The sequence below is a fragment of the Rhincodon typus genome, chromosome 22, assembly GCF_021869965.1.
Source record: "Rhincodon typus isolate 14 chromosome 22, sRhiTyp1.1, whole genome shotgun sequence".
Taxonomy (NCBI): Eukaryota; Metazoa; Chordata; class Chondrichthyes; order Orectolobiformes; family Rhincodontidae; genus Rhincodon; species Rhincodon typus.
Genome location: NC_063353.1, coordinates 30,100,013 through 30,116,640, shown reverse-complemented (window position 1 = coordinate 30,116,640; position 16,628 = coordinate 30,100,013). Strand labels below are relative to the sequence as shown.

At 39.8% G+C, this 16,628-nt stretch overlaps 1 protein-coding gene across 5 annotated transcripts in view; it reads right to left on the bottom strand.

Moving 5' to 3' along the window:
- Positions 1 to 6,711: 6,711 nt before the first annotated feature.
- Positions 6,712 to 16,628, bottom strand: part of kmt2e (lysine (K)-specific methyltransferase 2E) — a 98,293-nt gene continuing 88,376 nt past the window's right edge. For 3 of the 5 annotated variants that reach the window (XM_048610458.1, XM_048610460.1, XM_048610459.1), the window contains 3 exons: positions 15,695 to 15,838; positions 14,172 to 14,272; positions 6,712 to 13,979 (listed from right to left, as the gene is read on the bottom strand). In XM_048610458.1, coding sequence (XP_048466415.1) covers positions 12,159 to 13,979; positions 14,172 to 14,272; positions 15,695 to 15,838 — 2,066 coding nt within the window. In that variant the 3' untranslated portion in view covers positions 6,712 to 12,158. Of the gene's footprint in view, positions 13,980 to 14,171; positions 14,273 to 15,073; positions 15,147 to 15,694; positions 15,839 to 16,628 lie in introns of those variants that run through there. The other 2 variants (XM_048610462.1, XM_048610461.1) reach the window with 2 other exon arrangements.

Sequence of the window (16,628 nt, the reverse complement as noted above, 5' to 3'; positions counted from 1 at the left end):
GTGGGGTAATGTTTCGGGTGGATGCCAGCTTTCTGTTGCTGTCTAGGGTTTATTTTCCTAAGGTAGGATTTTATTTACTTCCCATTTCATTCCTTAAAATGAATGAATTGAAATATAAACTTATGCAGACTATTAGAATTTTATATCAGTGAGTTGAAGACTTTTCAACAGTATACAGATTTGCCTGATCTTTGCAACAAGGATACTAAGTAGAAGTTACATTTATTATTCAGTTCTGAAAAAGGGTCACTGGGCTCGAAACATTAACTCTGCTTTCTCTCTACACATGCTGCCACTCCTGCGAAGTTTCTCCAGCAATTTGTTTTTCAGCATCTGCAGTTCTTCATTTTATTATATTTAGTATATTTTTAGGCAGGAAAGTCACTTTTAACTTCGTGGGGGAAAGTCTCAGGTGGAGTAGAGGAAGAGAGGAATTTGAGAGCACAAATACATCAATCACTAAAAGTCAGGAATCTAGTTAGCAAAGCAATTTTAAAACAAAAAGCACTAGTCTTTATTTCTAGATGGATAGAACTGAAAAATAGGGAAGTTTTGCTAAATCCATATTGAACCTGAGCTAAAACACCTGGATTACTGCATGCTCTTCTGTTTTCTATTTTGTAGGAAGGATACAAAGGCATTGGAGAGTGCACTAAAAAGATTTGCAGGGATAATGTCAGAAATGCTTGGATATAACTATCAGATTGGATCTCATCTCATTCATAAAATGGCTAAGGTATGATTGCATACAAGTCTTTAAAGTTACAAAAGATTTTGTGAAAGTCAACCTCTTGTGAGGAACAGCATAAGTCGAGGCTGTCAAAATAAGATACCCAAGAAACCCAGTGAGGCATTCGGGATAAATTTCATTGGTAAGAAAGTGGCATTTGCGATTACATGGTGTGATTGAAACAAATCAGTATAGATGCATTTAAAGGGGAGCTAGACAGCAGTTGTGGTGTTGGTGGCAGGGGGAGTAGGTGGTTAGGTTAGGAGATTTAGATTAAGAAAGATGGGAGGAGGATCACTTGAAGCATAAACACCAATGTGGGCTGGTTACCTGGCTTGTTTCTGTGTGTAATCTTGTATTAACACAAAACTGGCTGGTGGAATGCACGTCCTTCTATTAGCCGACAGATGAGACTTAGAAAATTGAACAAACCTACAAATGAAATAGCCAATTTTGCTCAAAAGTTTCATATCAGGACATTAAGGTAGAAGTTTGTACCAGGACATACGAAGAAGCTTTTTATTTGACTGAGTTGGAATCTCAAGAGGATGAGCACTTTTGGATTAGAAAAACAAAATTCCAAGATTCTACTATATATATTTATTATAATATAGAGCTTGAGTTAAGAACAATGGATTTAACTTCATTTTGATTTTAGTTTTCTTCAGTATTTGATCAGAAGCTTGAGCTTCACAGCTCAACAATCCAGCTTGTAAAAACTCAGGAAGCTCAACTGGAAAGGAACATAGATTACTGTTGAACACTAAAATAGAGTCACCACTCATGGTATTGCATAGGCTCGTCCCAGCCAGAGACCGACTTAATCCCCGGTGCAGGTGGGACTTGAACCAAAGCCTTCTGGCTAAAAGGCTGGATCACTAATATTGCCACAAGAGCCCATGTGGGACATTTTTAAAAATATCTGGAAGTGCTACCACACACAAATGAACAATTCTTTTCCCATCACCAAATCACCATGACTTTTTTTTTGTTTTAGCTATTAACTGCCACTAGTAAATCATCTATGTAGCCTATTCTGCTTTATGATATTTTCTAATGCATCTGTTCAGAAACGTTATGACTCATCCCTGGAACAGGTGGGATTTGAACCTGGGCCTCTTAATTCAGTGATAGGGACATTACCACTGAGCCACAAGAGGCACTCCTGGTCCTGCTTGTTTTTCTGTTTTCTTTTTTTCTTACATATCTAGAAGTGCTAACACACAACTGAACAGTGGTTTTCCTGCCACCAAATCACTATGACTTTTTTTTAACTACTAACTGCCATCAGTAAATCACCTGTGTAGCAAATTGAATATTTACATGCCACACCCGTTACAGGAAATGCAAACACCAAAAATGAGGGATGGACAAGGAGAGTGGAATGGGGCCACATCAAATTGGAGTTGGAAGGTGTAATAAAGTACTGTATTCCCTCTGGTGCCCACCTCTCTCTAACCACATTGTAAGCATGGTGGACACTCTTTGCTCCCTCTCCAAGGACACCCGGCCATGAACATAACTGCGGAAGAGGGGCAGACTGGGTCTGTTTTACTTTATTTCCATATTCAGAAGTGCTCTTATACACAACTAAATATTTTATTTCTTCCCATCACCAAATCAGTGTCCTGGGTCTGTTTTTTTTATTTTTGGTTAGTTCCTTGACCACCATGGGGAGGTATTTTCTAATTCATGTAATTGAAGTCTTTTCAATAAATTGGTTGTAAATTAGTTTGTTGGTTAGTGTGCCAATTTTATGTGGGAAAGCCATCTGCCTCAGCACCTTATTATTTACTGCATTCACCATTGTGCTAGCATCTCTGATACAATTTGTACTGGGTCTGCTTTTTTTTTTAAACAGCTGGAAGTTGAGTCTGCTTTATTATTTTCTAATCAGTCTGTTCAGAGATGCTACCACACACCTCTGGAGCACATGGGATTTAAACTTGGCCTCCTGATCCAGAGATAGAGACATTACCACTGTGCCACAAGAGACCTGTGGGTCTGCTTTATGAACTTTTATGCTTTCTGTTTTTTTTCATAATTTTCTAATCACGCTGTTCAGAGTTGCTATCACATACTTCTGGAGCAGGTGCTGGGTCGGGTTTACGTATTTCCAAAACAGGTGGGACCTGAACCCAGGCTTCCTAGCTCAGAGGTAGGAACACTATTAGTATACCACAAGATCCCCTCTGGGTCTGCTTTGTTTTAAAAGCAGCAATCACCAGTAAGCCAACTTTCTATTGAATGCAAATTTCACCACCTGCCATAGTGGATTTGAGCCTTTGCCGCCAGAACATTGGCCTGGGGTTCTGGATTACTAGTCTACCGATATTAGCACTTCACCACCACCATGAATGGATGGGTCTGCTTTATATTGTATCATCAACTCATTCAAGCATGTTATTAGACACCTCCAGCAGATGGGACTTGAACCCTGGCCTCAACAGCCCAGAGGTGGGGACAATACCATATACCACAAGAGTCCCATGGGTCTGCTTTATTTAAGTTTTCTTTATCTGGAAGTGCTCTTACACAAAACTAAATGGCTTTCCCACTGCCAAATCACTGAGACTTTTTTTGGTTTAAACTTTATCACCACCAGTAAATCAGAAATGTTATTACATACAACCGAGTGACCTTCCCAACACCAAAATCACTTTTTTTGTGTGTGGTTTTAAACTACTAATCTCCACCAGTAAAAACACCTGTGCAGCTAATTCAGAGATAGTAGGAACTGCCGATGCTGAGATAACAAGATGTGGAGCTGGATGAACACAGCAGGCCAAGCAGCGTCAGAGGAGCAGGAAAGCTGACGTTTTGGGTCTGGACCCTTCTTCAGAAATGGGGGAGGGGAAGGGGATTCTGAAATAAATAGGGAGACAGGGGGAGGCGGATGGAAGATGGATAAAGGAGCAGATAGGGGGAGAGGAGACAGACAGGTCAAAGAGGCGGGGATGGAGCCAGTAAAGGTGAGTGTAGATGGGGAGTTAGGGTGGGGGTTGGTCAGTCCAGGGAAGATAGACGTCAAGGGGGCGGGCATGTGGTTGGTTGGTAGGACATGGGGGTGGGAGAAGTGGATAGGTGGGAGAAAGGATGGACAGGTTAGGGAAGTGGGGACGAGCTGGGCTGGTTTTGGGATGCGGTCGGGAGATTGTGAACTCCAGACCCGAAACGTCAGCTTTCCTGCTCCTCTGATGCTGCTTGGCCTGCTGTGTTCATCCAGCTGTACACCTCGTTATCTCAGATTCTCCAGCATCGGCAGTTCCTACTATCTCTGAATCGATTTTAACCCCACTGTGAAGCCTCTTCTAAGGCTACCTACCTTGAAGAAGTTACCCTCCTCCCTCCGAAACGACCTCAGTGGATCTGTCTCCCACTGCAACCCTCTTGTAATCTCTTTGGCCCTGAAACTGCTCAACCACGTCCTGAAGCAAACCAGGTACTACAGCCACATTGCCTTTACTCCCATGTCCGCTCCACACTTCCCACCACCCCTGGCACTTTTCCCTGCAACTGCAGGAAGTGCTACACCTCCCCCCTCACCCCCATCCTAGGCCCCAAGAAAACCTTCCACATTAAACAGATGTTCACCTGCACATCTGCTAATGTGGTATCCTGTATCCGCTGTGGCCACCTCTACATTGGGGAAACCAAGCGGAGGCTTGGAGATCGCTTTGTGGAACACCTACGCTCGGTTCACGACAAACAACTGCACCTCCCAGTCGCGAACCACTTCAACTCCCCCTCCCACTCCCTGGATGACCTGTCCATCCTGGGCCTCCTCCAGTGCCACAACGATGCCACCCGAAGGTTGCAGGAACAACACCTCATATTTCGCTTGGGAACCCTGCAGCCCAATGGTCTCAATGTGGATTTCACAAGCTTCAAAATCTCCCCTTCCCTGACCGCATCCCAAAATCAGCCAAGCTCGTCCCCGCCTCCCTAACCTGTCCGTCCTTTCTCCCACCTATCCACTCCTCCCACCTCAAGTCCCACCACCACCTCTTACCTACCAACCAAAAAGTATGTACAAATTGTACTTAAGAATCTGTAGGTAAAGAAATTATGTAATTTTTGCTGACTACACTTTTTTTCACACAGGAGTACCATTAGCCAACTTGATGTGTTCAAAACCTTAACCTAATTTATTTTACTGATCTTCTGAAATCCACTTATTTTGACTAATAGCTTGCTGCCTGGAATCCTCCCCACATTTCCTGATCAAGTTTTAGAACCAAATCTGGAACTATGTAAAACACCTCATGTAGTATGTATTATTTGCATGTTACTGATCTATATATTACCATTTCTTGAGCCTTCCTCTGCTTGCAAACTTGCAGAATTGAAAATCACCTCTTACTCTTCAAGCTTTGTGTTTCCTAATAGAATTCTGTTAAGTGAAGATTTTCCACTTCTCATTCTATATTGTACTTTCCTTGTGCAGAAGATCTCATACTCAAAACTAAGTCTTGTTATGTACTTCAGAACAATGTAAAAACCATAAATTTGATTGCTTAGTCATGGATTATTTGTAATGCTAATATTCTTACCCCAGAATTAGTTAATATATATATATATATATATATATATATATATTTAAAAACCCATAGAAGGGCACCCTCTGCTGTCCTTGTATGAAAAACACATCCAGAATCACATTTTGGGAGAAAGTGGTGTGCTTCAGGCGTAAAATAGGTGCAATGCCAAACTTAACGCGAGTTCTGAATCTAAAGTGTGGGCTGCACAAGTGTAATGTCGTTTTTAGCTATCTTAAGTAATTACCCAAACCAGATGTTAGGTAATTTTATTGGAGGTAATGAGCATCTGTTGGCAAGGCCAGGTATGTGTTGCTAATCTCTAACTACCTTTAACAAGCAGTGGTTAGCCAGCTTTCTCAACAATTGCAGCCCATATGGTTCAGGTGCACTTAGTGTGGTTAGGTAGAGATCCAGGTCTTTGGCCAAGTAAAAGTGACAAATTAATGATCTTGGTCCAAATTAAAACGTGTGTGGCTTGGAGGGATTCTTGCAATCAGTGATGTACATGTGTCATTTGCCCATAGTCTTCCAGTGATAGAGGTCACAATTTTGAAAGGTGCTGTCAACAGGAACCTTTGAGAGTTGCTCCAGGGCACCTTGCAAACGACATATATTGCACTCAGCACTGGTGGAGTGAAAGTTTGACATGTGCCAATCAGGTGGGCTTCTTTGTCTTGAATCTTATTGGGCCTCTTGAGTGTTATCAGACCTGTGCTCATTCAGGCACATGCAAAGTATTTCATTACAATCCTGAACAGTGCCTTCCGTTTGGTGGACAGGTTTTGTGGAGTCAGAAGTTGAGCTTCATGGCAGAAACCCCAACCTCTAATATGCTGTTGAAAATGCAATACTCATATGCTGGTTCAGTTAAATTTCTAGTCAATGTTCGCCCAAGACAGTGGGGGAAGCTAACAAAGGTGAGGCTGTTGAATGCCAAGGGAGATGGTTAGGTTTGCTCATTAGAAATGGTCATTGCCTGGTTTAAACAAACAGGTGAAGTTGCTATGTCCTACTGACATAGGGCTGCTCTTTCATTAGTGAGAGATGACTAGAGTTGGTTAAACCTGAGGGCAACCACACCTCAAGGCCAGAGGGTGACATGGAGAGTCTTCATGTTAACTTCATCCAGTACTGGAATTGAACCTATGCTGTTGGCATCATAAACCAGACATCCAGCCACTTAATCTGCCCTTTTTCAGTTCTGAAGACATTTGATTCAAAATATCTTTAAGAGAGAGTTATCTGTAGATTTCCTTGTGTCTGATCTAATGTTATGAATCTTCACTGTCTCTAGCCACAATGTTGGGAAAATGTACAAGATGCCTGTTGGCCATGATACTGACAGCTTGTGCAAACAGTGGGGCCTGAGAAATCCCATTGCACTGTTGACATGGAACTGCTTTTTGGCACAAAAATAAGCAATAATCAACTTTCACAACCAGTGGTTTTCCACAATTTATGTATGTTGTTTACAACGTAGAGCATGCAATGGGACTGCATTATGACTATTCATTCATTTTCAGCTTGGATCAATAATACTCTTTCCTCCAAATTAAGAAACTGTGCCTTGCATCACAATGCACTTCAATTCCATAAATCTAAGCTCAGTTTACTATAAAACAGTAGTACAATGTCCAGTACTATTGTTTGGGTGAGATGGCCCAGCCTGCCTGTAAAAGTATTAAATGTTATTGAGAGAAAAGCAGAGGGATTTCGCTTAGACCGCTGTAGTTACTTTATGAACATTTAACAAACAGCATTGATGGGGAGGACGTATGGAATTTGTAACATTGCTTGGTGATTGGGAAGAAGGAATCTACAATTGGGATAATGTTCTCTGATTAACTGATGGATAACCATTCACCTCCTGGTATCTTCGGTTTCTCTTATTTGCTTTAGACTTTACAGAAACAAACAAAGAGTAATATATCAAATTTGCAAATTACACTAAGATGTATAAGAACAACAATTACATTAGCCTTCTCTGGGCCGTGTTGTGATATGGCATGTAACTTTAAGAGTCAGTATGGTATCATGCCATGTGATGTTCTTGTATGGAGGTATCAGCTGCTGCTATACTTCATAATCCAACAAGACTAGTCAACCAGTTTGAGCCCAGACTATGTCAATATCTGTGATAGAACTGTAGTGTATTTCGTTGCTCTGTGAATAAATTCTATTACATTTGTTCTGTCTGAACCCAGCTTTATATTTTGAATTAAACAAAAACACTGAAGAACACATCAGGTTCTAAGATTCATATTCAACCCTACTGGTCTAAACTGGCATTTATCCTCCACTCCAGTTCGTTTCTTTTCAACACATCTTTCTAGTACATTTTTGTCATTTAAGACAATATATTCTAATCAATGCACTAGCAATATTTCAAATTCTTAGCAATCTATGGGTTAAAAGAATTCTCCTGAACTCCCATTTGGATTTATCAGTGACTATCATATAACACCTGTGTTTGACTTTCTACAGAAAAGAAAAATAATCTTTATATTTGTCTTGCCATAGACTAAAATGATCAAGTAAGTGTCTGTGACAGATGAAGTTCACTGTCTAGCAAAGACGTCATCCACCTTGCTCTTCCACAATCCCTAGTCCTTCATACTTCATAATATTTTATCTCTGTGCAGAGTGTTCAGATCCAGGTAAACAAATCACTAAAACATGGGAAACTACAGAATAACATTAAAATCTCAAATCATAGGTGTAGTCAGGAAGAACAGGAAATTCTGTCTACAAAATAACTAACTGAAGTTAAAGCTGAGACATTTTTATGATGTAAAGATATGGAATGAACATTTAAATGGACTTGAGCTGTACTCAAGTGGCATGTAGGGTTTAAAAGGCTGAATGGCCCACTTCTGCTTCTATGTATTGGCTAATATTTCTCCTTCAATAAACACTACTAAAAAACATTGAATTGCTCCTGGTGGTATGGTCTTTTCTTGCTGAGTGTGATATTTAAAAAAGATGGCAGTCCATCTCTGGTTTCTCTTGAGGTGGTGATGAGAACCTTCCTGAACTGTTATATTCTATGTAGTGTAAGTATGCCTGAAGGAGTTCCAACATCTTGAGCCAGCAACATTGAAGATACACTAGATGGTCAACAGTAGATTGTGCAACTTGGAGGGGAACCTGCACGTTTGTCTATTGCCTCAGTTCTTCTCAGTAGTGTTCAAAATTAGTTGTAGGAGCCTTGGCAAGTTGCTGTGATGCATATCGTGTAGTACACACAGTGTCATTGTTTGCTGGTGGTGGATGGGTGCCAAAAAACAGGCTGCTTTATCCTAGGTGGTGTTGAGCATCTGGAGAGGTGTTGGAGTTACATTCATCCAGCAAGTGCAGTGTATTCCATTACTCTCCTGCTTTGTAGATGCTGGATAAGCTTTCATAAGTCAAGTGAAGTACTTCCCACAGAACTCCCAGTCTGTGGTCTGTTGTAGAAAGCATTTATGATGGCTGATTTAATTAGATGCCCATGGTCAATAGTAACTCCCTGGCAGTTGATAATGGGTAATTCAGTGATCATAATGCCAGTGAATACAATAAGGAATTTAGTCATTACTGCTGAAGATGGTCAATATCTGGCACTTATATGCCAGTTACTTGCCACTTAGTAGCCAAAATCTGAATGTTGATATGGTCTGAGCAATTACAAACATTGCTGTGCTGTGCTATCATGGAGGAACATTCCACTGCTGACTTTATCATGGAGGGAAGGTCATTGATGACGCAGCTGATGACTGCTGCAGGACCTCTTTGATGACACAGGAACAATCATTTTCTATAGCAATAAATGAACTCCAAATAAAGAACATGTATATTTTCATATGATGCAATCGCTATAACAGGCTTTGAAATTTACAAACCATTTTTATGGTTTATCTCAAACCTGCAATGAAATCGAAGTTACATCCAACTGCAATGATTTCAAATTCTTGCTTAAAATGGAATCAAAAACTGAATGACAAGTGTTAAACATTCAATTTCAAATATGATCCTACTATTGGGGGGGAGGGGGGGGCAGTCTCTGATTTACAAACGCTCTTATGTGATCCCAAACAGGCGTGTAATTTTAAAGATCTGACATACAAACTGCTATTTTATATTGTCCTGCATTGTGCTCAGACTTGCATACATCCCTTCCTAACAGTGCTATATTACATGGACAGTAGTGGTTTATGATGGCAGCTCACCACTACTTTCAAGGGCCATTTGGGATGGGCAAAAATAATGGTCTCGACCGAGCTGCACAGATTCTGAGAATGAGTTAAAAGCAAGTTTACTATCTTAAAACATAAAAATACACCCTGTCTACAGAGTAAAACGTCACAATACATATGCACTCACATTTGAGTGACTGTAGTCTTGGAGGTCTTTTTTGGTTGCATGTCTGATTTTGTTTCTGTGTGGCAAAAAACATGCCATAATTGCATGATTTCTTATTATCTGTAGTGAAATGCAAATGCTTTTTGGGGTGGAATTATTACGAGATAACTGGGAGCAACAGTTAATTCAGCAGGTGACAGTTACAAGTATATGGAGAGCCAAGTCCACATAAGTATTATACATTAATTTAAACACGTATTCCTTAAATTTCTTAAAGACATGGTGTGAGGACTTGGTATGGGATGTAATATAGCTACTAACGTCAGCCAGGACAATTCTGGTGTGTTTTAGGTTTGACTATGAGATGGCAAGAATGAAAATACTGGTTATGAATGGTGGAAGTGGGCAATCTTTGTAATAAAGAGGATATAGAGACAGAAGTATTTTCTTGAGCAATCATTTTCAGCCCAAGGTGGGTAGAGGTGTTTAGCAAGACTCCAGCTTTAGCACTGGGTAATAATCCAAAGGTTGACAGTAGCAGGTTGAAAGAATTCACAAAAAGCCACTAAAAATACAGATACAATTCACAGACTTTTTTTTAAAAAGTTCACGTATGTGAAGTGAGTGCTGATTTCTGGATCAGCATTTATTGTTCATCTTACTTACTTGCTCTTAAGGTGGCGAACTGCCTTCTTGAATCACTGCAGTTGACTTGGGGTAGGTAGATTCGCAGAACCTTTATGGAAGGAGTTCCGAAATATTTACTGATTGAAACTTTACAAATCAGTGAGGAAAATCAAGAGAAGCAGGGTGGCTCAGTGGTTAGCACTGCTACCTCACAGTGCCAGGGACCCAGATTCGATTTTAACTTCAGGTGACTGTCTGTTCAGAGTTTGCACATTCTCCTTGTGTCTGCATGGGTTTCCACCAGTTTCCTCCCACAGTCCAAAGATGTGCAGGTTAGATGGACTGGCCATGCTAAATTACCTATACTGTCCAGGGATATGTAGGTTACGTGAAATTAGCCATGGGAAATGCAGGATTACAGGGATAGTGTACCGGGGCGGGGTTCTGGGTGGGATGTTCTTCCGAGAGTTGATGTGGACTTGTTGGGTAACCTGTTTTCACACTGTAGGGATTCTATGTAGTGATGAAGGGAGGCAAAAATGAAGAGATGCAAGAGACTACTGAGACAAATTGCATAATATAAGCCAAAATGTAGAATAATGAGAAAGAGAAAAGAAACAAAAGGATGAAAATGATGGCAACATAAACTTTATCGATGTAATTTACCAGCAAGGAGCTGCAAAAAAACTATAGAGATATTTGGTCTAATAGAGATTTGACACTGAGACAGTGTTCTACCACTTCTCATAAAAACCATTTGTGGGTATTTTGTGCAATAAGTGATGAGATCAAGGGAACAAATAAAAATGAATGAGTCAATTGCAAGCTAATATAACAAACCAGTAAATATGAACAGCATGTTGCAGAAACAACAAAATAATTTTAACTATGCACCTCAGAGCAGCATCCTAAGGTTGCTGGGTTCATCTATACTCGAAAGCTAATCATTTTTTGTTCCTCCGCCACCTGCAAAATAATCACTGTACATCATTTAAGCATACTTTAAAAAAAATATATGTATTACGAGACAAAATCCTAACAGTCTATATTTATAATTTGTAAAAAAAAATGCAATTTACTGTGATTTATTAACATGGATTAAAATGCCCAACCAGTGCTGCAGTGTGACTGTATCTTAAAAAAATTAAAATTGTTATACTAAGCTCACAGAGAACATACACATATTTGCAAAGGGACTTGAATGTACAACAGTATTCAAAAATGGGAGAGAAGCATTGGCAGGTTTTACAAGCATGGAAAAAGTAAATGCACAATTATTTACATAACATCTGCCAGAAGAAATTAGAAATAATCTATACATTAAATTACTTTTCTACAAATAACCAATCAAGTAAAAGAACTATGTTTCACACCGCAACTGCTTCAAAACCTATATTGCATTGTTCTGCTATTGTTTATAGTATACAAAGGAAAATAAAATGTTTGCTACAGAAAGGGAATTGAACAGAAAGAGCAAAAGTAAATTGCATGAGTGCCAACACTCCTTAGAAGTGCAGTTATGTTTAACATACTTGAATAAAAAAATTTATACAAAACATTCAATAAAGGCATTTTTAAATGCAACAATAAAATTACTAAATTACAATTTTGAGCCAACCTGTGCACTACAACGTCAGTTAGGATGGCTGGAATGTCTACTTACAAAATAAAATTTGAAAAATGTTTTTCTTCCCACTGGCTTCACAAACACATATATACAGCTCCAACAGGAGTAAAACGTTTCTTTTAAGAATCAAAAACAGTTGTGTGAAAGACAAGTAAAGATGAGCACTGGTGATAAGTTTATTACAATGTCTGACTTACAAGTCTTAAGTAGTATCTTTAAAAGATACATTACATAAAATATTTACATCTTATTTTACACAATAATGTTCAAAATGGGTCAGCACAGCCCCATTTTAATGCCATCCTGAGCTGTGAAAATTGTTTTGCTGGAAAGATGGTGGTAATTGTGGTCTGGGAACAGAAATTTGTGGGGGTAATACCGGCATCTGTTTAAGTCCCTGACCTGTATGTGGAAGAGGTACCACTTTGGGGGATGGTGGATGGAATCCTGGGCTTGCGAGTGATGCAATACTATTTGCTCCTTGAGACAGGTGGTGAGAGCCTTGTCTTGGCAGTGAATGATGAGATCCTGATCCTGCAGGTGGAAGCTGAGATCCCAGAGCAGCATGATGAGAGGGATGGTGACTCAAAGGCTGATGCTGATGGGCCCCTGAAGGAAGATGATGCGATCCTTGTCCTGGAGCAACATGATGTCCTGACCCAAGAACTGGAGCTGGTGGTGGTGGTGGTGGTGGTGGTGGAGGTGGTGGTGGTGGTGGCGGATGTGCTGAATTAAGTGCATTTTGATGTGATGTTGGAGTTCCAGAGGTTGAAAGAGATTGATTTCCTGTTGCAGAAGGTGGAGGGGGATGAACAGGTGCTGGCCCAGGTGGTGGCGGTGGTGGCGGATGATGTCCTGAAGTCTGAGCATGTAGTAGTGTCCCCTGGGTTGGCGGTATTGGATGAACCGGACTAGTTACATGTGACAATGGTGGTGGGTGTGGGCCCTGTCCTTGAGTTGGAGGGTGATGTGGGCCTGGAAGAGGCACGAGGTGCGGTCCTGATCCGGGTGACTGAGAAACTGGAGGTGGCGGTGGTGGTTGCGTTACAGATGCTGAGGAAGAGTGATGCAGGCCAGAACTCGGAGGTGTCAGATACTGCCCCGTCGAAGATGCATGATGTGCAGAGGCAGTTGCAGCTGTTAGTGACCCTGAAGTGTGCAATAAAGCAGAACTTGGAGACTTTGGGGGACCTTGGTGTATAATGGATCCAGGAGAAGGTTGAAGCAAACACGTTCCAGGCAAGTTCTGTGTTGGACTTGGTACAGGAGAGAATGTTCCCTGTTGGGGAACGTTTGTTCTTGGCTGATTGAAACTTTGAAAGTTCCCAGAAGGTTGCTGGTTTTGATAATAGGTAGGTGGCGGTGGTGGAGGTGGTGGTGGTGGTGGCGGTGGTGGGGGCACACTGCTGCTTGAATGTTGCTGGTTGAACTGATTCAAACTAGGCTGATGACCTGATGGTGCTGTCGATGAAGGATAAAAAGTTGCACTCGTCTGCTGCTGTTGTGCTAAACTCCCAGGCTGTGCTGTCTGATAGTACACTTGTCCCACAGTGACAGGGGTTAAAAAAGATCCTCTGTGTGATGCTGCCTGCACTGTTCCTACTTGAGGCGACTGTGAATGAATTGTCCTATACGGTGATCCCAGTTGCTGTGGCTGAGACTTTGGTGAATGTAAGTGCATTTGAGGCTGTGGTTGAGAACTTGATGGAAGATAGTTGGCCTGTCCAGATGTATGAGGAGCTGAAGATTTAAGCTGATGCTCAGTATGTTGAGAGAGCACAGGACACTGAGTATTCAATGGATGCTGAGTTGGTTGACAATTTGATGGTTTTACTAAACTCTGAGACTGTGATGGACACGGATGTTTTAAATAATGTGGATTTCCAGACTGGCCATTAACAGTAGTTTTTGATATTGGCTGGGAATCAAACTGAAAATGCAGTTTCTGCTGTGTCTCAGATTTAGTTTGACTTTGATTAGAAGTCTCAGTTGTATTGTTTGTAATTTCTAATTGGGGAGGATGAGACTGTAGCAAAGGTTGAGACTTCGCCTGCAACTTTACCTGGGACTGGGATGAAAATGCAGGAGATGGCGGAGAAGGCATTTGTGCTGGCTGTTAAAAGAAAAAAGCGTGAGCTTGAACAAATTATTTAAGCTGAACGTAGAAAAAATAAACTACATCATGTTTTTCAATATCCACGAACAATATCAAGTCATAACACAATAACTTGTGGAAAAAAACATTCTAGACTAAATTTCAGTACACATAATGCAATATGCTCTAAAGCAATCAATGGCAAATTACCTTGTTTAATTTTGATGGGCTTACATTATGCTTTTGTGAACTCACTGGAGATGGACACTCCTTTTCAGGAACTTGTTCTGCGTTTTCTGCATCTGAAATTTCTACAGAAGCAGGAAGAAAATTAATTAATGTATCATTAGAACACAGAGGCAGCATTAAAAATGGTACACTTAAATTTTGAAAATTTAAGATCAGCCATTTCCTCTTCAACATCTTGCAAGTAATAGAATAAATATACATTAAACACTAAAGCACTATAAAATACTATGTTCTTTCTCTCCAATGTAACTTATTAAATATTTATGACCAAAGTACATAATATCTTTTCCCAAGTTTTACTAACACTAATATATACAAAGATATGGTCAAATTAGCACTTCAACATTTTTTATTCTTTTGAAATGAAATTGAACATTGACTAAACATTGAGATCTATAAAATTGGGGCTTTTAGCACAACTTATTTTCAGTAACTTCTATGTACAAATGAGATTCTGGCAAAATGATCTGAGTAAACAGAATTTCTGAGTACTACAACATATCCTTCTGACTGTAAAATGTGGACGTTTTGAGAGTGATAACTAATGAATGTTTTGGCCAGTGCTTTTAAAGGAATACTCTACAATCAAAATATACAATACCAGAATATTCCTTAAAGAAATGTTTTTAATGATTTCAGGTAGAGCCAGATCTCTCCCATGGATCAGAATGACTTTTGCAAAATTTCTCAGTCTTGAATGAGTTAGATAGTTTGATTTGTGATACCTCCGGACTTGGTCATATATTTTCAATACTCCTCAGGAATATTAATAATTTTTTTTACTAGGATTCAAGATAAACCCACAAGATGATCTCTGGAGACTGCAAAGTTAAGACAGATATCCAAATGTTTTGATCATTTACCTTTAGAAGATGGGCAGAGGTTTCACAGTTCTCTTCTCGTGTTCAGACACCTCCTCAGGAGGTAAGACATAAACTGGGGAAGATGCATGATGTTTAACTTGTACATTGCTTGGTGGAATGAGCAAACTTAAAGGGCAAATAACTGTTTCATTCCATATCTTTTCTTTGCCTTTATAAGACCGTTATACATCCTTACTGTGGAGTATTCCTTTAAATTTATACCAGCAGAATTCCATAAACTATTAAACATTTGTCCTACAATATCCACACACCTAACAGCTGTATTGAAGCAAATGTAGTAATATAAATTTCTGAATACAAGAAAAAAATTACAAGCACAAGGTGCACATGTTTTATTGCAGATTATGTACATTTTGACACATACATTTCTTAACTTATAGGTACAAAGGTGTATAATTTTAAAAGGAATTTTACATTTCATGTATGGAACCAATTTACTTCTCAACTTGTGCTCATTTCAACAGTCAATGATTAGTGCAGATAATATCGAGGAAAAATAAGGGACTCCATTCCAGCATGACATTAGATAATATGGTTTCACAACAGTTACAGATCACAAAAAAATGGTGGAATGATTATTGGGATGTCTTCTCTACTGACCTAGGTTAGGTTCACTAGGAGAGTTAGCTGGGATCTTCAGCTGAAGGCGTGGAATGGTTTTTGAACAGTGGGATGAAGATGGAGTTTGGAGATGACACTGTGGCCAATGAGTTGATGTTGGGCTATGGGTGGGTGAAATCATTCCTACAGATGGAAGTCCCAATAACAAAGTATTAGAAATGATAGACTTGATTTTAATAAATAATGTGCAGAAAAAATGCCTTTCAAATTTGTTCCAAGTACATACCAAAGCTATCACTGACTATTACTTATCTTAATGTCCTTTCACTCCAAACAGACATGGTATCAAGAATACAGTAACACAATGGATACTAACGTAGATGGACCACATATATGGCTTATTTTGGATTGCACCAATAATCGGAAGCACGTAATATGTGTAATCAAGACACCAATCCTGATCAATCTGATGAGTTAATGCAAATAACATGTAATGTTGCAAGTGCTTTGTAAAAAGTTTTAGAAGTTGCTCATAAGTATCTAAAACATGCGACATAATAACACACTTTACAGACTTTGAAGTTTCAAAGGTAGCATTGAGAGCGCTCCATGGCAATTTTTAAAATTTGTTGAATTATTCATCCTCCCATGAAGGTCATATGCCTTCAATTTTCTGCATTTGTTTCTGCCTAGCTCAGCCACATGCTTCAGGAGAATGGCAGTAACAAGAAGGAAGACATTACACCTCTAAACCTCTGCTTCTGTACTTTCGTGCAGTCTCTAGAATGTGTACAACACACCATTTTTATTCAACTTACTCTAACATTTTGTGGAACATTCAATGCTCCACAACTGAGGTAAGGAACTGTGTACACTATGGTTATGTAGGAAGGGCCATTTTCTACTCATTAACACTATACAGGAAGCATATAAAATCTGAACAACCAAAAGCAAATTGCACTGAAGAATCAAA